Source organism: Sus scrofa, chromosome 8 (genome assembly GCF_054392235.1).
Source record: "Sus scrofa isolate SSC_HxYL_T2T_F1_AM1 chromosome 8, Sscrofa_HxYL_maternal_Yorkshire_Landrace_v2.0, whole genome shotgun sequence".
Classification (NCBI taxonomy): domain Eukaryota; kingdom Metazoa; phylum Chordata; class Mammalia; order Artiodactyla; family Suidae; genus Sus; species Sus scrofa.
Genome location: NC_139390.1, coordinates 81,336,786 through 81,362,040, shown reverse-complemented (window position 1 = coordinate 81,362,040; position 25,255 = coordinate 81,336,786). Strand labels below are relative to the sequence as shown.

General features: G+C 38.6%; 1 protein-coding gene across 1 annotated transcript in view; it reads right to left on the bottom strand.

Moving 5' to 3' along the window:
• Positions 1 to 25,255, bottom strand: part of DCHS2 (dachsous cadherin-related 2) — a 272,388-nt gene that overhangs the window by 25,007 nt on the left and 222,126 nt on the right. Inside the window, exon 14 of the mRNA XM_021101485.2 lies at positions 8,580 to 8,693. Within this exon, the coding sequence (XP_020957144.2) occupies positions 8,580 to 8,693 (114 nt within the window). The remainder of the gene's footprint in view (positions 1 to 8,579; positions 8,694 to 25,255) is intronic.

Genomic DNA, 25,255 nt, shown 5'->3' with positions numbered 1-25,255 from the left:
TTCATAATTCACTTTCATTTATGGTCATCAGATTTAGTTATCAATTCAGGAAACCAAATTGCTTCAACATACTGCAGGCTGATGTTGCCTAATCCCTTGACAGAGAAGGGAAGGCAGATTTAAGCATTGGCAGCCAGAGAATCGTTAAGATACATTTTGAAGAGCTGATCATGAGAGAGAATGGTTTTCAGAAATCTCTGTGGGACAAGGGCTGAGCTGATGCCCCCAAATGACAGAGGAGCCCCAGTTGGAAGTGGGTCCCCAGCTCTCATCTAGAGCTCTGTCTCCACCAAACAGGCCCTTCATCATGTTCTGTTACTATTAGGAAAGGAAAAATAAAATCAAAACGCCACATTAAGTTGCCAGTGTCACTTAGTGGAAAGCGTGCCAATTACAATGCAGATCAAAGTAGATTTTTTAATAAAAGGCTTGTGTTTAGGCTTTGATAATTGGAATTTTGCACTTGGAAGGGATCTGCACTTCTAATGCTTTCCTTGCTTGGTTTTTATTTTTGGCATAATAATTGGCATATGCTGTTAAAGTTGTGCAAGTAGAAAGGACAATAACCAGTGTGTGAGATGATTTGAGGCTGGCACATTCTGCCATGGAGGGTGCTTGTATATTTTTCTCAGAGACACTGAGGATTTGCTGTCACCCATGAGATGAAAGGAGCACTGGGCTGTTTAACCTTATGGGCAGAGGCCCATGCTTTCCTTAGAGTAAGAGGCTCACAAATACCAACTTTTGGCTCATTTATATGTTAGTTATGTAATAACTTGAGAAGAAAACTAGTAATATGTTCCTTCTGATATATGGACACATATAGTTTTGTCCAAACTATAAAATACACATCAAAAGGAGGTGAAAAGGGAGTTCCTGTTGTGGCTCAGTACCCACAAAACTGACTAGTATCCACGAGGACGAGGGTTCAATCCCTGGCCTCACTTAGTGGGTTAAGAATCTATTGTTGCCGTGAGCTATGGTGTAGGCTGCAGACATGGCTTGAATCCTGCTTTGCTGTGGCTGTGGTGTAGACCGGCAGCTATGGCTCCTGTTCAACCCCTAGTCTGGGAACTTCCATATGCTGAATAGTTATAGTATAGCCCTAAAAAAAAAAAAAAAAGAAAAATTTAGAGTGCAGCCCTAAAAAAAAAAAAAAAAAAAAAAAAAGAGAGAGAGAGATGAAAAGATTCTTCAAATACTACATGCTCGACAGTATAATGGGGTTACTTCAGGCAATTATGAACTGTGCACATGCACTGCATACACCCAAAGCAGAATGTGATCAATATTTACGTTATCCAAAAGCTTTTAAACGCCCTCCTCTAAAGCACGATCCCTGAAACACTGTGGAAAGTTTGATCTTTTTGTTTTATGTCACTCTACCAACTAAAGGAATGAATCCTACCATCTGTTCTTTACATACACGATGTTCATCAAACTCCAAAATTCCTTCTGGTTTCAACAGTGGGCAGTAGATGCTTTTCAGGTCAAGTGACACGAAGTTTGGATGCAAAGCTCTGGTCTGACTATGGCCCAGAGGCCAAACTCTGCACAACTGGACAGGAAACACCGTTCTCATCAGAGGCTCATCTAACCCTAACTTATTAAAACAATAGCCAATAAAATGATTTCCTCACATTTTTATTCTGAATAAAATAAATAAATTGATCATAGCATTAGAGATCAACTTTACTGATTTATCATACATACCAGGTTTCTATTTTAACTTGCCTAGTTGTGTATATGTATGTGTGTGTGTGTATGTATAGTTGATTTACAGTGTTGTGTCAATTTCTGCTGTACAGCAAAGTGACCCAGTCATACATTTATATACCTTATTCTTCTCATATCATTGCCCATCGTATTCTATCCCAAGAGATGGCACACTGTTCCCTGTGTTGTACAGAAGGACCCCATTCCCCATCCATTCTAAATGGATGTAGTATTTTTAAATACATACATTGACAATACTGATATTAGATGCTTAAGACACAAGTTTAATGATTATATGACAAACATGGCCCTCTGAAAGAGGAATTTAATATCATTATTAAAGATTGTTAAAAATGTTCCTTGATAGCACTATAGTATACTAGAATGCTCTTCATGATAAAAACAACTAAAGTACTTGAAAATTAAAATGCTTAAATTAAAGTGTGTGTGTGTGTGTGTGTGTGTGTATGTTTGTGTCGAAATGCATTATTGAGTTGGTACACTAGTAAGGAATCCTCAGAGGACAAAAAATAAATAAAAACAGTAATCCAGGGAGATGAGCAAAAACTAAAAGCTTGCTTTTGTTCCAAGGGCTTCTAACATAACATCCATCCTTGAGATTCACTTCTGATAGCTTAACAGGGTGTGGAAAACAAGGGAAGAAGCTTGAACCCACAACAGGTTCAACAGGAAAACTAGAATAAATCTGTAAACCTAAAGGCTACTGATGCTCCAAATAAGTGGTCCAGATTTAAAAAACAAAAACAAATTAAAAATGGATGCACAGAAACTTGCTTTTCTTGACCTTGATGTTGGTTGGAAGGGAGAAAAAAGTCTCTGCTGAGAATTCATCAGCTTAAGCCTAAACTTATGGTAGGCATACTGTTATAGATATAATTTTTCATAAGTTCTCAAAAATTAAAGTTAGTCTTTGCTTGATGAGTGTCTAAAGTGATCTGTAGAACTGTAAAATTCCTTTCTTAGGGGCTCAAATTCAACCCAGGCATTGAAGAATCCTCAAATAAAAAGTTTCAAGGACAATGAGTAACTTATAGTTAACATGCACAAAGATCACAGAGAAGCAAGGCACCATGAATGACAGCCAGTCAATCCACAGAGAGCAGAATAAATCTTCAAAGACTTAAGATGCAGAAATTATTGGACACAGAATATGTAATTATATATATATATTTAAATATATAAAAAAGAAGATTGGAAATATGAGCAAGGAACAAGAAATTACTTTTTTTTTTAAAGACAAAGAATTGAAAAAGAACCCAAGAGAACCTTTAGAAGTGAAAATGTAGTTTGTTAAGCTGAAAAGAAGCACATAGAGATGAAAAATATGAAAAAAAGAGATGTAGGAGAGAGTGATATGGCCCAATATTTGTCTAAGTGGAGTTCCAAAGAAAGATACAAATAAATGGAATTTAGATCAACAGCTGACTTCTTAATGCAACAACTGGACAGAAGACAGTAGGGTAATACCTTAAACATAAGAGAAAATAACTGTCACCCTAGAATTCTAAGCCCAGCAAAAATATTTCTCAAAAATAAGAAATAAATGAAGAGATTTATTTTATTTTATTTTATTTATTTTATTTCATTTTTTGCTTTTAGGGCCATGCCTGCAGCATATGGAGGTTCCTAGGCTAGGGGTCAAATCAGAGCTGCAGCTGCCAGTCTACACCACAGCCACAGCATCATCAGATCCAAGCCTCATCTGTGACCTACACCACAGCTCATGACAACCCCAGATCCTTAACCCACTGAGCAAGGCCAGGGATCGAACCTGTATCCTCATGGATGCTCGTCAGATTTGTTTCCGCTGAGCCACAATAGGAACAGAAAAAGCATAAAATATTTAGACTAATATTTCTATAGCACAACATATGCCATAGAAAAAAAATCTTCTTAAAAATATTCAAGAAAAAGATGCTATGATTTTTCTATATTATTCCTGGATTAGAATAAAATCCTGTAAAGATACACATTTGCCCCAAACTGATATTTAGAAATACTATTTCCATAAAAATTTAACATTTAACATTTAAAAGGAGAACGTTTTGGAGTGCCCACTGAGGTGCAGTGGGTTTAGGATCTGGCCTGGCAGGGGCCATAGGGCAGGTCACAGCTTCGGCTCAGATTCAATCCCTGGCCAGGGAACTTTCATATGCTTCAGGTGCAGCTAAAAAATAAAAAATAAAAAAAATAAAAGGAGGGCAATTTGACCTGATGGTAAGTTACTTAATTTCTAGATTGGAGCTATATGACAATTTTGTTGTTGCTATTGTTAATTAGGGTGAGGTTTCACCCTAAATCAAAGACGCATGCCATGATAATGTGTGTTACATGCTTGAAGGTGTGAACAGCTGTGTAGCACCCCAAATTCATGAATAAATCTCTTTTCCATGGGAAAACAATCCCCAAAGTGTGTGTGTGTGTGTGTTTGTAAAACTTAACAAATGAACACAATGCTTTATGTAGAGCAAATGGCCAAAGCACAGCTAAAATACTCATGAGGAAGAACATGAGGATGGGGTAAATACTGTAGGGGTGCTTCTTCCCTGGATGAAAACTCATAAAGACAATAGCATTAGGACAGTGTTGGGTTAGTGAGGTGAATGGAGAAGAGTCACGAGCCCAGTAGTCATGGAAGTGTGACATATGACCATAGCAGTACTGCAGATCAACAGGGGAAGGTTATTGTCATTGGAATAACTGGCTGTCCTGGCTGGAAAGGAAAGGAAAGAAAAGAGAAGGGAAGGAAGGGAAGAGAGGGGAAAAAAGAAAAGCTATCCCTAACTCTTGTAAAACACAAAAATCAATTCTAGATGCACTAAAGATGGAAATGTGAAACACAGGAAGACTATAAAAATTTTAAGGGAGTTCCCATCGTGGCACAGTGGTTAACGAATCTGACCAGGAACCATGAGGTTGTGGGTTTGATCCCTGGCCTTGCTCAGTGGGTTAAGGATCCGGCATTGCCGTGAGCTGTGGTGTAGGTTGCAGATGTGGCTCGGAGTGGCTCAGATCCCGAGCTGCTGTGGCTCTGGCATAGGCTGGTGGCTACTGATCCAATTAGACCCCTAGCCTGGGAACCTCCATATGCTGAGGGTGTGGCCCTAGAAAAGGCAAAAAGACAAAAAAAAAATTTAAAAAGACAACATAAGCATATCTTCATGATCTCAGGGTAGGAAAGAATTTCTTACACAACATACAAAAAAGACACATTGTTGAATGAAAGATTCATTCAAATACTGCAATCAAACACGGCATTAAGAGAAAGACACATCACAAATTACAAAAAAAAAAATCATTGTTAACAACAACCAAAAGATGAATAGGAATAAAACATATTAAGAGTTCTTATATTTCAAGGAGACACAACTACCTAGTAGAAAAATAGGCGAGGAGATATCCATATGCATTTCACATAGAAGAAGACAGAAATGGTTCATAAACTATGAAAAATGAGTAATAAGGGAAGCATGAGTCACCACCACAGTGTGTTACCATTTCACACTCACCAGACTGGCAATAGCAAATAGGCCATGAACTGCTGTGACAGCTCTTATTCGATGCTGGTGGAATGTAAAGCCAGATGGACCACTTCATACCACAGTCTGGCACCATTTGTAAAGATGAATGTAGGTATCCTAGGATGTACATGCCTACACTCTAGAGCCTCGAGAATCCTTACCCGGGAGCTAGAAGATACATGTATTATATCCCAGACAGGAAAACCTCACTTTCCATCAAAGTGGAATGGATCAATAAGTTGTGATGTAGACTTACAACAACATACCATAAAGCAATGAAAACATACACATCCAGGGAATTCCTCTTGTGGCTCAGCAGTAAGGAACCCAACTAGTACTCATGAGGAGGCAGGTTCAATCCCTGGCCTCACTCAGTGGGTTAAGGATTGGTGTTGCCATGAGCTGTGGTGTAGGCTGGCAACTGAAGCTCCGATTCGATACCTAGCCTGGGAACCTTCACATGCCATGGATGCAGCCTTAAAAAGACAAAAAGGAAACAAAAGAAAAGAAAATATACAGATTCACATGGATGATTCTAACTTTGAATTTAAAAAATCTAATTTTAGGAGTTCCCATCATGGATCAGTGGAAACGAATCTAGTATCCATGAGGACTCAGATTTGACCCCTGGCTTTGCTCAGTGAGTTAAGGATCTGGTATTGCCATGAGCTGTGGTGTCGAGCTCAACACAGCTTGGATTTGGAGTGGCTGTGGCTGTGGCTGTGGCTGTGGTGTAGGCCAGAAGCTGCAGCTCTGGTTCGACTCCTAGCCTGAGAACCTCCACATGCTACAGGTGTGGCCCTAAAAAAAAAAAAAAGACAAAAAAAAAAAAACTAATATCAGTAGAATACACAGAGTATGAATCCATTTATATAAATTCAAAAATATGCAAAATCAAATAGTTTTATTGGGTAGGAGTGCATTTACTACAAGTCACAAGAGAATGATTTTCCCTGAATCTGGGTATTAATCAGCCTGGAGCAGTTGAAAAGACACAATCAGAAAAGGTCCCAGAGGGAACACTGGTGACGATGATTGAGTTCTATTTGTTTCCCATGAGAGCAGATACGTATCATCCTTCGCTATTCTTCTTTAATGTGTTCATAATGGCTTAGGCGCTGTACATCACGCTAAAAAATGTGGAGCAAAAGCATCGAGTCTTGGAAGAGTCTATTCAACACAATTTTATTATGACGTGTAAGTCATACTAAAAAATGCATTATTTGGCTTGTTGGATGCAGACATGGTGAGAAAATTATAATGAATACAAAGGCAGTGATCAATACTAAATTCAGATTTCTGCTTTGCCGGTCACCTCTGGGGTGAAATAAGAGAGACATGAGAGAGAAAGGACATACAGGGGCTTCCTGAGGTTCTCGTGATGTCTCATCTCTGGAGATGGGCAGCAAAGACATGGGGTTTTATTTTACTATTCTTCATTAAACAGTTTTATATATTGTCACATATTATCTTGCAGCTATCTGACAATAAAATTCTGAAATACATTTCAAATTAAATAAATAATTACTTGGGAGTTCCTGTGGTGGCTCAGCAGAAACGAATCTGACTAGCATTTATAGGGATGCAGGTTTGATCCCTGGCCTCGCTCAGTGGGTTAAGGATCCAGCGTTGCCCTGAGCTGTGGCATAGGTCACAGATGCAGCTCAGATCTGGCATTGCTGTGGCTGTGGCATAGGCTGACAGCTGTAGCTCCGATTCAACCCCTAGCCTGGGAACCTCCATATGCCTTGAGTATGGCCCTAAAAAGACAAAAGGACAAAAAAAAAAAATCTTAAAAAATAAATAATTACTTAAAATAAGGAGTTTTCTGGAGATGACCTCTTCAAACCAAACACAGGCATATTTTATCTGCACTCTAATGAGAGACTAAAAAAAATAAGGCCTGTCCTGGGTCATGTTAGGAGTGAGGACTTGCGTGACCTGGGAAAATGTCCAAATGCTGATATTCTCCTTTTAAACATTCCAGTCTCAGCTCCTTTCCCAGAACCCTCAGACATGGGGACTCTTAGAAACTTAAGGCTTGGTGATATTTGCCAGTGGCCGTCTAGACAACAGGCTTCCTGCAGCATCCTTTAACTAAATGACGGGATGATGAGAGGAAGACTTCTAGCAGCTTACTTCAGAGAGGTTGCTAAGCAAAGGCTGCCTGGACCAAAAAAGTCATAATACTACCCTGGACAAGAAGGCATTTGCTTAGGAAATGACCCCAGCTTGATTCTTCCACATGCACATAGAGCAGATGAAATAGGCAGTCGTATGGTAACACAAATTATTAAAAACATTCTCCTTGAGGTTTGACAACGGAGCAGTAGATTCACATCTACTACATAGTTGTTAGTCAAAAAGAGTATGTTTCAAATGATCAATTGGTATTCATTTAAAGTACAATAATGGTCTTATTAAAGCTAAATGTAATACATGCTGTATTTGGAAGTAATTTCTCTACCACCACATAGAAACCTTCCCAGCTGTCCTTTTTTGTTGTATTGTTGACATTCAGTGGCGAAGTAGAAGAATCGCCGCTGAAAATTTCCTAAGGCTAGACACATGTGCTTATTTTCAATTCAAACCCACTCTCACTGATCTCCCAAACGCATCTCCAATTCTTCCAAATGTGCAAGTAAATTGTAAGTGGAAGCTGATTTATCATCACACAACAGGTAGGGTAGGATACGCACTGTTTAATTTGGAAATGTGAAGAACAGAATTTGTAGCACATACCAAATAGTTCTTGATTTCCCATCGGCAACCATTAAAAACCCCTTCTTAATCAAAGAGAAAAACAAAGGGAATTCTGAGATCATGAGCTGATGATGAAAGAAAGTACTGGATTGATAGCTGCTGCAGAATGGACTGAGCAGCTGGTAGTTAAAACAAAAAGAAAGAACCTGGGTCACCTGATTTGATTTATCTGATGCCTTTGCACTGAAAGAATCTTATAGCACTTTTGAAGAATTTGGAGCAATAGGGATATACAAATTAAACACATAGTAAAACAAGTGATTAATTTCAGATAAAAAGCATAGCACAAGACAGCAATTATATTCATAGGATTTAGTTTTTCACTCAAATATAAACAAATGGACATACTCATAATCATGTAAAAACTGAATAATGTTTTAAGTAAGTTATAATAAAACTACTTAAATAATGAAAAAAACCCTCTTTCTTGTTTACCTTTTAAATTATTTACCTCGGATGATTTCTACCTTTCAAAATGTGAGTTTTCTTTGCACATATCTTAGTAGTAATATGAAGTGGAGCAGACAATGAAGCACTTATGGGGTAGAAAAGGATTACCTGAGTTAGAGCCCAGGGAAAAAACTCCATCTTCATTTCCACTAAAAATTGAATATTTAATGCTGTCCTGAATTGACTCTGGAGCAAAAGCTTTTATTGTCACAATAGAAGTGCCTGTGAAAATTAAGTTAAAAAAAGAATTTTAGGAAAAGAAAATTCAGAGACAAACAAGAGCAAACACTGGGTGGTTATTATTTGCCTACTATTATTTCTACTTGCTCATTCAGCCAATGATTATTGATTGAGGGTCTTCCATAAGCCGGATCTCTACGAGGACATAGTGACAAACAAGACAGACAAAATCTCTGTCTTTTTGTTGGTTATTAACAGGTGGGAGGAGAGGAACAATAATACATCATCAGAGAAGTACACAGTTCCCATTGTGGCGCAGTGGTAACAAACCCAACTAGCATACATGAGGATGCAGGTTTGATCTCTGGCCTCACTCAGCGGGTTAAGGATCCGGCATTGCCATGAGCTGTGGTGTAGGTCACAGACATGGCTCAGATCCTTCACTCCTGTGGCTGTGCAACTGTAGCTCTGATTCAACCCCTAGCCTGGCAACTTCTATATGCCTGGGGTTGTGGCCCTAAAAAGCAAAAAAAAAAAAAAAAAGAAGTACATAATTCAGGTAGATTTCAGATGTGCCAAGTTCCTATAAAGAATTCAACAGTTAGGTTACAGAAAATACTTCTACATACAGAAGGCAGACACTCCTTTGAAGAGGCCTCCGAGGAAGGACATTCCAGTTGAACTTTGAAGCATTAGAAGCCACAGAAAGAGCTGGAAGAAAAGGCTTAGAGGAGAAGGAAGAGCAGCACGAAGGCCCTGGGCTGGGTTTGATGAGGCACAATGAACAGGGCATGTGGAAGGTGAAGACAACATCAAGGCGGGCAGGGATCAGATTTTATTCCAAGTGCAATGTGCAGACATGGAAGCATTTTAAAGAAATGAGTAAAATAACCTGATTCACTTTCAATCTGACTGCTATCTGGACAACAAAGAGGGGTAAGAATGGAAAAGAGAAGCCAATTCCGATAATGCTGCTCTAGTCTAAGCAAGAGACGACCTAGGATAGTAGGGGTGAGAAGAAGAGGACACCTTAAATACATGTGTTGAGGAGTTCCCATCATGGCTCAGGGGAAATGAATCTGACTAGTATCCATGAGGATGAGTGTTTGATCCCTGGCCTCGCTCACTGGGTTAAGGATCTGGCATTGCCATGAGCTGTGGTGCAGGTCGCAGACATGGCTTGGATTCTGCGTTGCTGTGGCTGTGGTGTAGGCTGGCAACTGCAGCTCCAATTCGACCCCTATCCTGGGAACCTCCATATGCCTCAAGTGCAGCATTAAAAAAAAGACATACGTTGACACATTTCCCTGAACACTGCATGGGATGTAGGAAAGGAAGTAACAAGAAACTGTAAGAACTCTTCTGTCAACCCATTTGCAGTAGAGTTGGAAGTAAAAGCAACTCAACTAGACAATAATGAAGGTCTTAACTGCATGTTATAGATTCATTCAAGAATTGTTTAGCTGGGCAAGAGCTGTCAACTGATAACTTCTCTGGAAAAGAAGACATTGATTTAGGGGTTGGAATTAGAGAAGAAAGAAGTCATTTCCGTTTCTAGGAAAGAGACTGATGACCAGCATAAGGAAGAATTTGCCAGAACTGAGAGATTAAGAAGACAATTGGTGAGACCAGAACTGAAATTGCACTGAAAGGGTTTTCAAAACCCTATCTGGACCTCAGCTTAGTGCTCTGCTGTCTTCACTTGCATGTTAGGCCCTTTGCTGCTCATCTCTGCTTTGCTTTGGATCTTGGTTGGTGCTTTTTCATTTTTCTCCTTCCTATGACTGCCTTCCCTATTTTTTAAAGTATTTTTATTTCATCCACTTTATTAAGGTAAAACTTACATACAATAATATACACATACTTCAAGAATACAGACCTATACCCTACACATACCTATACACAGTTGTACGCACCTGTGTAGCCCCCATCACGATCAAGGTGTAGAATAGTTCTATCACTTCAAAGAATTCTCCCAGAACTTTCCGCAGTCAGCTTTCTCTCACTTCTGGCCCCCAGCAATAACTGACCTACTTTCTGTCACGATTTGTTTTACCTCTAAAATTTAATACATATGCAAATCATACAATATCTAGCTGCTTCTGCGCAGGATACTTTTTTGAGAATCAAACATGTTATCCTGTGTATATCAAGAATTCATTCCATTTCCATTACAGAGCAGTCTTCTACAGACTGGACATTCCACATTTGTTTGCCCATTATTTATATATGGGCATTTGGATCATGCTCAATATGGGGCTTAGGAATAAAGCTATGATCATTCATGTAAACATGTTTCCTCATGGGTAAATAAGTAAGGGCACGTTCAATTTCATAAGAACTGCCTAAGTCAAGTCCTAAAGTACTGACACCATTTTATTTATTTATTTATTATTGGAGTATAGCTGATTCACAATGTTGTGTTAGTTTCCAGGGTACGGTAAAGTGATTCACTTACATACACATATACATATTGTTTTTCAGATTCCTTTCCATTGCGGTTTATTACAGGATATTGCCTACAGTTCCCTGTGCTATACAGTAGGGGCTTGTTTATTGTGGTTGTACCATTTTACATTCCTGCTAGGAACACACAAAAATCCATTTACTCTACATCTACTGGTATTGTCATTCTTTTGAATTTTGGCCATCCTAGGAGGTATGCAGTAGTGTCTCACTGTGGATTTAATTTAAATCTCCCTGATGTCTGAAGATGTTGAGCATCTTTTCTTATGCTTTTCTGGACGTTTCTACCTCCTCTTTAGTTCATCTTTGTTCTCTGGCTTCTTTTTCTCTATCAACCATTTCTGATCATTCTTTACAGGCCCTAACCTTCTTGCCATAGGCCTATAACTAATGGCATCTACTTCAGACTCTCACTCTGGCCATGACCCCTGCCTCTCCTCTTAACTTTCATCCTGACCGATAGGATGCTGCCTACTGGCAAAGATATCCTATACTGAGTGGGAGAGAAGGGAAAGAATTCTGAATTCTGTAGGAAGCTCTTGGACCGCTCAGTATGCAACACTGGGGGCCTGATATAAGACAGTGTCAGCAAGGCACAAGGGGAGAAGTGAAAGGAAACCTTTGATAAGGAGACAGGTGGCAGAGATGACTGCAGATCAGGGCTCACTAACTCATATGCCTTTGCATAAAAGCAAGAAGACTGGACAAATGAAGGAGCCAGATGGGTAGAGGCCAGACACTGCCCAATGTGACTGAGGCATATTCAGCTGCAATCCATTATTGCCAGCAGGGAAAGCAGGCTTCAGGATGCTTGAAATTCTGGTCATTTCCAAAGGAGCTCAAAAACTCACATTTATTTTCATGTGAAATCTCCAAATTCATAAATGTCAAAAAATAATTTAACTTAGGGGGGAAAAGAAGCCACTGCATAAGTTGAACAAAATACAGCTGTGGCTTGACTACAGTTCTGTGTCTGGCCACTTACCATCTCTGTAGAGAAGATGAATCTCTGCTTTTTGTCACTAGCCCTTCTGGCACTTAGATGGTGCTACTGATTTGTCACTCATGAACTTGTTCTGAACACACTTGAAGACTCTTCTTATCTCTCTGCTAAGTTAAACTAAATTCCATGAGAGAAGAGCTTTTCTGCATGTTTTTATTCTATATATTTCTACAAATCTAGATTAGTCTTGCCTCTAAAATTTCATGTACTTGCAAATCTTAAATAACTGTCTTCTTTGTCTTAGCACACATTTTTGAGAATCATGTTGTTCTGCATATCAAAAGTTGGCTGTTTTGTAAGTTCCAAATGAGGGAAGAAGATAAAACCCCTGAAGAACAATTGAGTGAAGTGGAGCTAAGCAATCTACCTGATAAAGAGTTCAAGAGAATTGTCATAAAGCTGTTCAAAGAACTTGGAAGAAGAATGGATGAACATAGAAAGTTTAATGAGCAATGTGAAAATTAAAAGAACCAAAAGGAGCTGAAGAATACAACACAAAAAAGAGAAAAAAATCCAAACATAACACCAATATAGTCATCAAATCTCAAGGGAAGAGAGCAAAAGGAAAAATTTAACAAAAACAACTACAAAAACAATTCCAAAACAATTAACAAAACGTCAGTAAGACATACCTACAAATAATTACTTTAAAGGTAAATGTACTAAATGCCTAAATCAAAAGATACAGAGTAGCCGAATGAAGACAAAAACAAAACACACACACACACATATGCTGCCTACAATAGATCCACCTCAATCTGAAGACACACACAGATTGAAAGTAAGGATATGGAAAACGGCATTCCATGAAAATGAAAATGAAAAGAAAACTGAGATAACAGTACTTAAAGCAGACAAAACAGACTTTAAAACAGAAGACTGTAATAAGAGACAAAAAAGGACATTACAGAATGATAATGTGATCATTCCAGAAAGATATAACAATTATAAATATATATTCACCCAATGTAGGAGCACCTAAATATATAAGGCAAATATTAACAGACCCAAAGGGAGAAACTGATGGTAATATAATAATAGTAGCAGACTTTAACACCCCACTTACCTCAATGGAGAGCTCATTCAGACAGAATATCAATAAGGAAACACTAGCCTTAAGCAACACATTAGACCAGGTAGACCTAATAGATACGTATAGAACATTCCATCCCAAAGCAGCAGAATACATATTTTCTGAAGTGCCTATCAATAGATGAATAGATAGAGAAGATGTGGTGTGTATGTATACGTATACACACACACACACACATATACTCACAGTGGAATATTACTTAGCCATAAAAAGAATGAAATCTTGCCAGTTGCAACAGCATGGATGAACCTAGAGGGTATTATGCTAATTGAAATAAGTCAGGCAGAGACAGAGACAGACAAACACTATATGATTTCACTTAATTTAACGTGGAATCTAAAAAACAAAACAAATGAACAAACATAACTAAACATAAACAGAGTCATAGATACAAAGAACAAACAAGTGGTTGCCAGAGGGGAAGAGAGAAATAGGTGAGGGAGACGAGATACATATTACACGTACAAAATAAATGAATCACAGGTATGAAAGGGACCATTGTGGGGAATAGAGTCAATAATTATGTAACATCTTTGTATGGGTAACAGACGACAACCAGACTTATAATGGTGATCATTTTGAAATGTACAGCTATGTCTAATCACTGTGCTGTGTACCAGGGACTGACATACTGTTATAGGTCAATTATTCTTCAAAAACAAACAAACTCATAGAAGAAGAGACCAGATTTGTGGTTATCAGAGGCAGAAGGACGGTGGGTGGGGAAATTGGATGAAAGCAGTCAAAACAAATTTCCACTTACAAGATAAACCAACACTGGGGATGTAACACACAACATGATAAATGTAAGTAATACTGCTGTGTGCTATGAACGTTGAACGTTGTTGGGAAAGTAAATCCTGAGTTCTCCTCACAAGGAGAAGTTGTTCTATATCTTAGTTGTGTGTGTGTGCGTGTGTGTGTGTGTACACACACACAATAACGGATGTTCACTAAACTTCTTGTAGTAATCATTTCATAATGTACATAGGTCAAACTACTTTGCTGTATACCTTAAATTTATACAGAGCTGCATGTCAATTACATCTCAATAAAACAGGAAGAACAAAATTGTTCCTTTGTACATAGTAGTTGCTTAATAAGTACGGAAAGGCAGGTAAGAGAGGGGACAAAGGAAGTGAGAAAAAGAGGTGGTCATAGGTCTCCATAGATCCCTCACCTATGTTACAGCCTGAGAAATTAGAAAAATGCTTCTCTCCCTACAGGACCCTTCTAAAACAATAGCAATTATTCTTTTTTTAAAAAATCACTCAATGAAATAACAGCACATCTGATACTGAGATTTGAGTAGTACCTATGCAAGAATCTCTGCTGGGTTTCCCATTGAATCCTACCATGGAGGCTCTAGGAACAAGCTGGAGACCCATCCTGATAGAGGTTATAGTAAAAACAATCCCTAAATGAAGTCAAATTGATATATTTTTTCCTGGATACTTAAAAGGTTTTCACTAAAAAGAAGAGAAGAAAGAAAAGGCTCTGGGGGAGTTCCCACCCTGGCTCAGTGGTTAATGAACCTGACTTATATCCATGAGGACGTGGGTTCGATCCCTGGCCCCGCTCAGTGGGTTAAGGATCCCGCATTGCTGTGAGCTGTGGTATAGGTCAAAGATGTGGCTCGGATCCCGAGTTGCTGTGGCTGTGGTGTAGGCAGGCAGCTATAGTTCTGATGCAACGCTCTAGCCTGGGAACCTCCTTATTGTGGGTGAGGCCCTAAAAAGACAAAAGACAAAAAAAAGAAAAGACAAGGCTACGGAACAGATATTGTTTTCCCCAGGAGACTTTTCAGCACTTACCACTCAAAGAAAAATGCAATGATCACTACAAATATTAAAGGAAATGAGCAGATGATATTGTCCGCAAACTTGAAAATTCAATGAAAAATGCATAAAACAGAATTCATAATGGAGAAAGAATTGGAAAACCCAAACTAGATATATTACTCTCTTTTAAAACCTTGCATTTAATATAAACTGTGACAAGTTTAAAAGTCATTTGTTGGAGTTTTCAAATAACTATTCTTTCCAAGCCAGTCATAAAGTCATCTAGTCACAAAGTAAAGAATTTTAATTAGTCATGTTGAATCGAGGTAATACGTATGTTGAGGACTCTCAAATTACGTTATAATATTAGGTTTATTTTGTTACACTTCAGGAGGCAATTGTTAATATGAAAGTAAATTACATTTTCGGTAGGACTATGCCTTCATAGTAGTGTAGTATGTCTTACCTTCGGTGCTAAATCAGTTTTCTGTGCTTCCTGATATGATTTTTTTAAATAGCTGCACCTGTGGCACATGGAAATTCCCAGGTGAGGGACTGAATCTGAACTGGAGCAGAAATCTGCATTGAAGCTGTGGCAATGCCAGATCCTTCAACCTGCTGTGCCAGGCTGGGGATCAAACCTGTGCCTCGACAAAGACTCGAACTGCTACAGTCAGATTCCTAACCCACTACACCACAGCAGGAACTCCTGACACAAATTTTTTTTTTTTAACACAGGATATTTTATTTCAATGGGTTTGTTACATCTTCTTTAAAACGTCAGTAAGTAGAGAAAGAGCTATGCAGGCAAGATGTACAGTCTTTTTTTTTTTTTTTTGGCTTTTTGCCATTTCTAGGGCCACTCTCGCGGCATATGGAGGTTCCCAGGCTAGGGGTCGAATCAGAGTTGTAGCCGCTGGCCTATGCCAGAGCCACACCAATGCGGGATCCGAGCTGCATATGCAACCTACACCACAGCTCATGGCAATGCCGGATCCTTAACCTACTGAGCAAGGCCAGGGATCGAACCCGCAACCTCATGGTTCCTAGTCAGATTCGTTAACCACTGTGCCACGACAGGAACCCCAAGGTGTACAGTCTTGATGACAGCCTTTTCTTCATGGGTAAGGATGCTTATTAGAAGCCCAATTTCAAAAGAAAACATAGAGATTGCCTGCATGTAAAAGAACAAAGATGAGGACAGAATTGCAAATAAGAAGCACATACGGCCTTCCTCATGAAATGAACAACCCTATTTTTACTACAAATAAAATGTTCACAATATCAAATGGAATTATAGCACACAAAGAATTTCATTCAATGAAAGTGCTTCAAATTAGATGCTAAAGTTAGCAAAGAGCTGCAAATATTTATATATGTTTTTCCTTTGATGACATTTTAATTCGAAATTGCCTAAGAAAAGAGGAAATAATTGAAGGGTTCTCTAGGCCTTGGCTTATTGCGCAGATTTTAAACAAAAGTCTGTCTCTAGGCATCTATATAAAAATGTACAATTACTGCTCATTTCACATCCAGGTAGAAATCATAAAACATGAAAACCAACACTGTACCTTCAATTTCCCTGAGGTAAGTGAAACATATAGAAGAATTTATCTTTTATATTTTCAGGCTTTCATAAATTTCATTTTAACATTGTGTCAAAAAAGTATAATGCATTTAATTTTCTTGTTCTTTTCTTCTTTACAAAAATACTGTTAAAAAACTAAAACCACCTATAGCAACAGTGAACTATCACTTAAAGGCAGAATTATATAAGTTAATGCAATGGGATTATAGAAATCAATATTCACGGAGGTATTTAGGTACAATAATTATGAGAACATTTTATTCAGAGTTGTCCATGAGTAAATAATTCTAGAGTTTTGGATTCCCACTGTAGTAGAGTAGGTTAATGATCCAGCTTGTCTCTGTGCCAGCCTGGATTCAATCTCTGGCCCCAAAATGGCCATGTGCCATGTGTGCAGCCAATAAAAAAAAAAATTAAAATAAGTAAATAAATAATTCTAGAGTTTTATTTCTGTTATTTCTAAGCAATGCAAGCATCTTCTTATTGATGACCGACACAAGAGAAATATTTTCCAAAAACATCTGGATGATTTTTAATTTTCTGTTATCTTTTAAATGAACAGCAACTGAAACACTTGAACATATTTTGATCACTTAAGAAAAAGAATTGGGAGTAATGTCAGCAAGATGGCTAAACAGCAGACCCTAGACCTAGTCCCCATACAGACATAGACTTAACAACCACAACAGATGGTCCAAAAAGCCTTTATGAAAATTCCAGGTCAAAAAGGAGTGGGGTGATTTAGTCAAAGTGATGGAAGAAAAAAATTGCCACCAAGAGTATTATATCTAGCAAAACTGTCCTTCAAAAATGAAGGAGAAATAAAGGTCATCCCAGATAAGCAAAAGTTGATAAAGTTTATCACTACCAGACCTGCCTCACAAGAAGTGCTGAGGGGGGAGTTCCCATTGTAGTTCAGTGGTAATGAACCTGACTAGTATCTGTGGGGAGGCAGGTTTGATCCTTGGCCTCACTCAGTGGGTTAAGGATCTAGCACTGCCCTGAGCTGTGGTATAGGTCACAGACGTAGCTTGGATCTGACATTGCTGTGGCTGTGGTGTAGGCTGGTGACTACAGCTCGGATTTGACCCCTAGCCTGGGAACTTTTGTATGCCTCAGGTGCAGCCCTGAAAAGACAAACAAACAAACAACAAAAAAAGACAAAAAAGGAAATGCTGGAGTTCCTGTCATGGCTCAGTGGTTAACGAATCCCACCAGGAACCATGAGGTTGCAGGTTCGATTCCTGGCCTTGCTCAGTGGGTTAAGGATCTGGCGCTGCCGTGAGCTGTGGTGTAGGTTGCAGACACAGCTCGGATCCCACGTTGTTGTGGCTCTGGCGTAGGCTGGTGGCTACAGCTCCAATTCAACCCCTAGCCTGGGAACCTCCATATGCCGCGGGAGCGGCCCTAGAAATGGCAAAAAAAAAAAAAAGGAAATGCTGAGGGGGGGTCCTTCAGGTTGAAATGAAAGGACATTCCACAACAACATGATAGCATACAAAAATACAAAGCTCTCTGGTAAAGGTACATTTATAGACAAATACCGAATCCTGTAATTCTGTAATGGTGGTGCATAAATCACTTTTAACTTTGGTATAAAATTTAAAAGACAAAAGCTTTAAAACCATAACTATAATGTGTTGTTAATGGATCAAATATAAAAATATGTAACTTGTGAAATCAACACATAAAATGGGAGGGAGAAGAAAAGGAGCAGAGTTTTTGTATGTGAGTAAAGTTAGGTTATTGTCAGTTTAAAGTAGATTGCTAAAACTATAAGATGTTTTATGTAATCACCATAGCAATCACACACACACACAAAAAAAACATGTAGAGAAGAAGCACAAAAGGAAAAAAGAAGGGACTTGAAGCCTGCCACTACAAAAAAAAAAAAAAAAAAAAAAAATCAGCAAAATACAAAGGAAGGGAGAAATAGAAGAAAAAAGAGACAAAATAACTACCAAACATATAGAAGGCAATTTAAAAATGTCAGTACTAAGTCCCTCCTGATTAGTAATCACTAACATAAATGATAAAAGTCCCCAATCAAAAAACAGAGTAGCTGAATGCATTAAAAAATTACAAGATCCACCTACATACTCTCTGGAAGAGATTAAGTTTAGATCCACCTACGTACTGTCTAGAAGAGGTTAAGTTTCTGTCCTTTTATATTCATAGGCTGAATATAAAAGGATGGAAAAAGATATTCCATGCAAATGGTACCCCAAAAACAATAGGGGCAGCTATATTTATATCAAATAAAATGTAGTCAAAGTCAAAGACTGTCCTAAGACAAAGAAAGATATTATATAAAAAGGTCTAGTCACTAGAAGATATAGTAATTATAAATATATATGCATCTAACAGGATAGCACCCAAACATATGAAGCAAACACTGACAAAATTGAAGGGAGTAATGCATAGTAATATAATAATAGTAGGATATTTCAATCCCCCACTTCCAAAAATAGATAGATCAACCAAACAGAATATGAATAAGGAAACAGAGGACTTGAACAACATTATAGACTAACTGGACCCAATAGGCATCTTCAGAAGAATTGACCCAACGACAGCAGAATCATACACATTCTCAAGTGTATTACATATTCCCAATTGTATCCTCAAGTGCATACGGCACATTCTCCAAGACAGATCACCACATGTTAGGCCACAGAATGTTAACAAATTTAAGAATATTAAAATCATACCAACTATCTTTTCTGATTATAATGGAATGAAACTAGAAATAAATAGCAAAGAAAAACTGGAAAATTCATAAATGTAAGGAAATTAAATAACATGCTCTGAAAGACTAATGAGTCAAAGAAGAAATCTAAAGGAAAATTAGATATCATGAGACAAATGCAACAAAAACACAACATATCAAACATGAGATACAGCAAAAGCTATACTAAGAGAGGATTTTATAGCAGTAAGTGCCTACATTTAAAAAAGAGGAGGGGAGTTCCTGTTGTGGCTCAATGGTTACCAAATCTGACTAGGAACCATGAGGTTGCGGGTTCAATCTCTGGCCTTGCTCAATGGGTTAAGGATCCAGCTTTGCTGTGAGCTGTGGTGTAGGTAGCAGACATGGCTTGGTTTGGCATTGCTGTGGCTCTGGCTTAGGTCAGAAGCTACAGCTCCGATTAAACCCTAGCCTGGGAACCTCCACATGCCATGGGTGCAGCCCTAGAAAAGACAAAAAAAAAAAAAAAACAGAGTTGTAGATTGAATTAAAAAAAAGAAGAGGAGTTCCTACTGTGGTGCAATGGGATTGGTGGCTTCTCTGGAGTCCTAGGGCATAGGTTCAATCCCCAGCCTGGTATGGTAAATATTCAGCATTGCTACAGCTGCCATGCATGTTGCAAATGCAGTTTGCAGCTTCTGCTTGGATCTGATACCTGGCCAGGGAACTCCATATGACACGGGGTAGCCAAAAAAGGAAAAAAGAAAGAAAGAAAAAAGAAGAAAGATTGCAAATCTACAGTATAACTTTACACCTTAAGAACAATAAAAAGAGGAACAAACTAAGAGCAAAGCAGAAAGAAGAAAAAGTAAAGATTAGAGCAGAAACAAATGGTAGGAAAACAAAAATGAAACTAAGTTTTTTTTAAAGATCAATAAATTGATAATTTCCTTAGCTAGACAAAGAAAAAAGTGAGAAGACTAAAATTATAAAAATCAGAAATGAAAGAGGAGGCATTAAAACTGATGTCACAGAAATAAAATGTATCAAAAGAGAATACTCTGAACAATTATGCACCAAAAAATTAGATAACTTATAGGAAATGGATAAATTCTAGAAACATATACCCTATCAAAATCAAATCATAAAGAAAGAAAGAAATACAACCAGATCTGTAACTAGTAGGGAGATTGAATCAGAAATTAAAAACCTCCCAATAAAGAGGAACAGATGGCTTCACTGGTGAATTCTATCAAACACATAAAGAAGAATCAACACCAATTCTTTTCAAACTCTTCCAAAAAATATAAAGAGGACAGAACCCTTCCAAACTTATTTTATGAGGCCAGCATTACTCTGATACCAAAACCAGACAGAGACACTAACAGAAAACCACAGACCAATATCCCTGATGAGTATAGATGCAAAGATGCTCAACAAAAGTTATCAAACTGAATCCAGCAGCACATTAAAAAGATCATGCACCATAACCAATTGAGATTTATCCCTGGAATGCCAAGACAGTTCAACATATGACAGTCAATCAATGTAATACACTCCATTAACAGAACAAAGGATCAAAAAAATCACACTATCATCTTAATATCTGCAGAAAAAATATTTGGCAAAATTCAACAATTTCTCATAATAAACTCACTCAATAAACTAAAAACTAGTATAAGGAAATGACAACAAAATAATAAAGACCATTTATAAAAAAAACCCTAGGTAACATCCTGCCCATGGTGAAAAACAGACAACTTTTCCACTAAGCTTAGGGAACAAGGTAAGGATGTCTACTCTTGCCACTCTGTGTGGCAGAGACCTGAAAGTCCTAGTCAGGGAGAGTAAGCTTTGAAATTAAAGGCATCCAAATCACAAAAGAGGTAGTAAAATGATCTCTGTCCTTTTGATATAATTACATGATCTTATGTGTAGAAAACCCTATAGATTCCACAAAATATCAGTTGCATTTCTACGCACTAACAATGCATAATCTAAAAAAATTAGGAGAGTTCTTTTGTGGCTCAGCAGGTTAACGATCCAGCATTGTCACTGTAGCACCTCAGGTCACTGCTGTGGCACAGGTTCAATCCCTGGTGAGGAACTACCACATGCTGCAGGTGTGGCCAAAAAAAAAATCAGGGAAACAATCCCAATGACAATGGCAACAAAAAAATAATTAGGGAGTTCCCATGAGGTTGTGGGTTCCATCCCTGGCCTCCCTCAGTAGGCTAAGGATCTGGTACTGCTGTGAGCCATGGTGTAGGTCACAGATGTGGCTCACATCCTCCATTGGTGTGGCTGTGGTGTAGGCCAGCAGCTATAGCTCTGATTTCACCCTTAGACTGGGAACTTCCATATGCTGTGAGTGTGGCTCTAAAAATACAAAAAATAAAAAAATAAAATAAATTTTAAAAATTTGGAATGAACTTACCCAAGGAGGTAAAACTTTTATACACTAAAAACTATAAAACATTGCTGAAAGAAATTAAAGATGACCCAAATAAGAGGAAAGACATCCTATGTTCATCCCATCTCCATGAACTTCATATTGCTAATGTCCACACTACCCCCAAACAATCTACAGAATCAATGCAATTCCTATCAAAATTCAATGGCACATTTTGCAGAAATAGGAAAAAAACTTAAAATTCATATGAAACTCAAAGTACTCTGAATAGAGAAAACCATCTTGAAAAAGAAAAGCAAAGGTAAAGGCCTCACATTCCTGACCTCAAAACATATTACAAAGCGACAGTAATCAAAACAGTATGGTACACACACACACACACACACACACACACACACACACAGACACCGACCAACCAAAGGAACAGATTCCACAGAAAAACTCTCACATATATTTTCAAATGATCTTTGACAAGGATGCCAAGGCTACGCAATGAGGAAAGGATAATCTATTTAACAGACGGTGTCAAGAAAACTGAATGTCCACATCCACACAATATTCAAAAATTAACTAAAAATGGATTTAAATCTCCTAGATGAAAACATAGGGGAAAAGTTTCAAGACATTGGATCTGGCATTAATTTCTTGGCTATGACAGCAAAAGCACAGGCGACCAAAGCAAAAATAGATGAACAGGACTACACTGAAATAAGACGCTTCCACTTAATAGAAAAAAAAAGAAAGAAAAATGAACAAAGGATTTGAACATGAATTTCGCCAAAGAAGAAATAAATGGCCAACAGGTACATGAAAGATGCTCAACATTACTCATCATCAGGGAAATGCAAATCAAAACCACAGTGAGATATCACCTCACACCAGTCAGGATGCCTTGCTATTAAAACAAAGACAAAATAACAAGTTTGGGTAAAGGTAAAGAGAAACTGACATCCTTGTACACTGTTGGTGGGAATATAAAATGGTACAGTCACTATGGAACACAGATTGGAGGATCCTCTAAAAATTTAAATTAGCACTACTGTATGATCCAGCAATTCCACTTCTAGGGATACGGCCGAAGCACTGAAAACAGGATTTCAAACACATATTTTCACACCCATGTTCACTGCAACGTTATTTACAGTAGCCAAGAGGTGGAAACAACCTAACTGTCTTTCAGTGAATAAATGGACTAAGAAATGCAGTATATACGTACAATGGTAGAGTACTGGCCTTAAAAAGGAAGGATGTCCTGTCAGATGATACACTGCTGAATCCTGAGGACATTACGTAAATAAGCCAGTGAATGAAGTATGGAAAATAGCCAGACCCTTAGAAGCAGAAAGTGGAATGGTGCCGGCTGGGGAGAGGGAGGGGAAAGAGCTGTTCCATTAGTTTATGCTACAGTTTCTGTTTTGAAAGATGAGAAATTCTGAGAAATCCACTGCACAATGATAGGCATGCTATTCACACTACTGTACTTTGCCCTTTGCATTTTATGTTTCTTTTTCTTCTTCTTTTTACGGCCACACCTGAGGCATATGGAGGTGCCCTGGGCCAGGGACTGAATCAGAGCTGTAGCAGCCAGCCTACACCAGAGTCAGAGCAACGCTGGATCTGAGCCACATCTGTGACCTATGCTGCACCTTGTGGCAACACCGGATCCTTCACCCACGAAAGGAGGCCAGGGATTGAACCTGCATCCTCACATACACTATGCCAGATTCTTAACCTGCTAAGCCACAACAGGAACTCCTTTACCATAATTAAAAAAAAAAAAGAGTTTCTTTTTTCCTTCCCACCTTCCCGTCACAAAAATGACTGAACATGTGTTACTAGGGCTTTCCAAACACTCCTAGGATGAGACAAAACATGGAAAATGCTCAAATGGAATAATTTTCCAAAATTTCTGGACAGATGAAAACCATGTTTCAAAATGTAAATGACATATGATCTTGAACACATCTGCTTTGTGAACACCTAAGTAAATGAGAGAGGAAACCATAAAAAGTACTCATTGATTTTTTTTTTTATGTACTTTAGAGAAAGAGAGACGTGGGAGAAACCCAATATAGAATTAATACATGCAATGAGAAGTAAACAAAATGTATTAGGTCTGAAATGCACTTTTATGAATGTCAGCAGGCACATTTTCTAAAAGGAGATTACCTGGAAATGGCTGCTATTTAATCATTTAAAAATTCGCTCCCTAACAACCCAGAGAAATGCAGTGCTAAATGAGTCCTGGATGTCCCTGCTAGCTCCCCAATTTTGTGATGGACAGAAAATAAAAGATGAAGATTCAAAACATGAGCTTGACAATTTCCACCATTGCTTCGGTGTTGGGTCAAACACCACCTCTTGCCTGGGGACCGGCCGCAAACAGATCTCCCCTCATTTTCCAGCCATTCCCTGTCCAGGCAGCAACTGGAAAGTGCAATTCTCTGCACTTTCAAGAACTGTCCTTATGCTCTATTCAGCTCCTGGAACGCCAGCCAGAATCCAGTGCCTGCACATGTCCAGAAAGAAAGGCTGCACAATGTGTCTATATCAGTGCCTCTCAACTTTGATCATGAGAGACTCAGTACATTTCCCATTATTTTAAGAAACCAAGAACATGTCTCCCCCCCAAAAAAACCTGATTTTTATTGTCCTAGCTGATTACATGGAGATTTTCTTGCTCTATCAGAATCCTGAGATCTTTTGCCAGTGTTCAACAGATTTTTCTGTGCAAATCATTTCACCTATAGATGTATTTTTTTTTTTGTCTTTTTCCCTTTTTTCTAGGGCAGCTTCCCTCAGCATATGAAAGTTCCCAGGCTAGGGGTCTGAACAGGGCTGTAGCCGCCAGCCTATGCCAGAGCCACAGTAACGCGGGATCTGAGCCACATCTGCGACCTACACCACAGCTCACGGCAATGCCGGATCCTTAACCCACTGAGCAAGGCCAGGGATCGAACCCGCAACCTCATGGTTCCTAGTCAGATTCGTTAACCACTGCACCACGACGGGAACTCCCTAGATGTATTTTTTGATGTATTTGTGGGAGGAGGTGAGCTTCAAGTCCTACTCCTCCCACATCTTAATCATTCCCCCTCCTCCCATCTTAAAAACATGTTTCACTTCATTTGTAAGAAAAGCCTCTTATGATGTTTTTAGCTGCCACATAAGGAGTACTATAATATACAATTTTAATAAGTCCATTTGATGGTCATAGCAGTGCTTCAGGGAGACAAGACTGCTATCCTCAAAATCATCTGTTAACAGGGGTCAGTACGCACAAACAATATGAAATTAAAAACAAAAAGAAAGGAAAGGAGGGCGTTCCCGTCATGGTGCAGTGGTTAATGAATCCAACTAGGAACTATGATTTTGCAGGTTCGAGCCCTGGCCTTGCTCAGTGGGTTAAGGATCCAGCATTGCCATGAGCTGTGGTGTAGGTCGCAGAGGAGGCTCAGATCCCGCATTGCTGTGGCTCTGGTGTAGGCCGGTGGCTACAGCTCTGATTTGACTCCTAGCCTGGGAACCTCCATATGCTGCGGGAGTGGCCCAAGAAATGGCAAAAAAGACA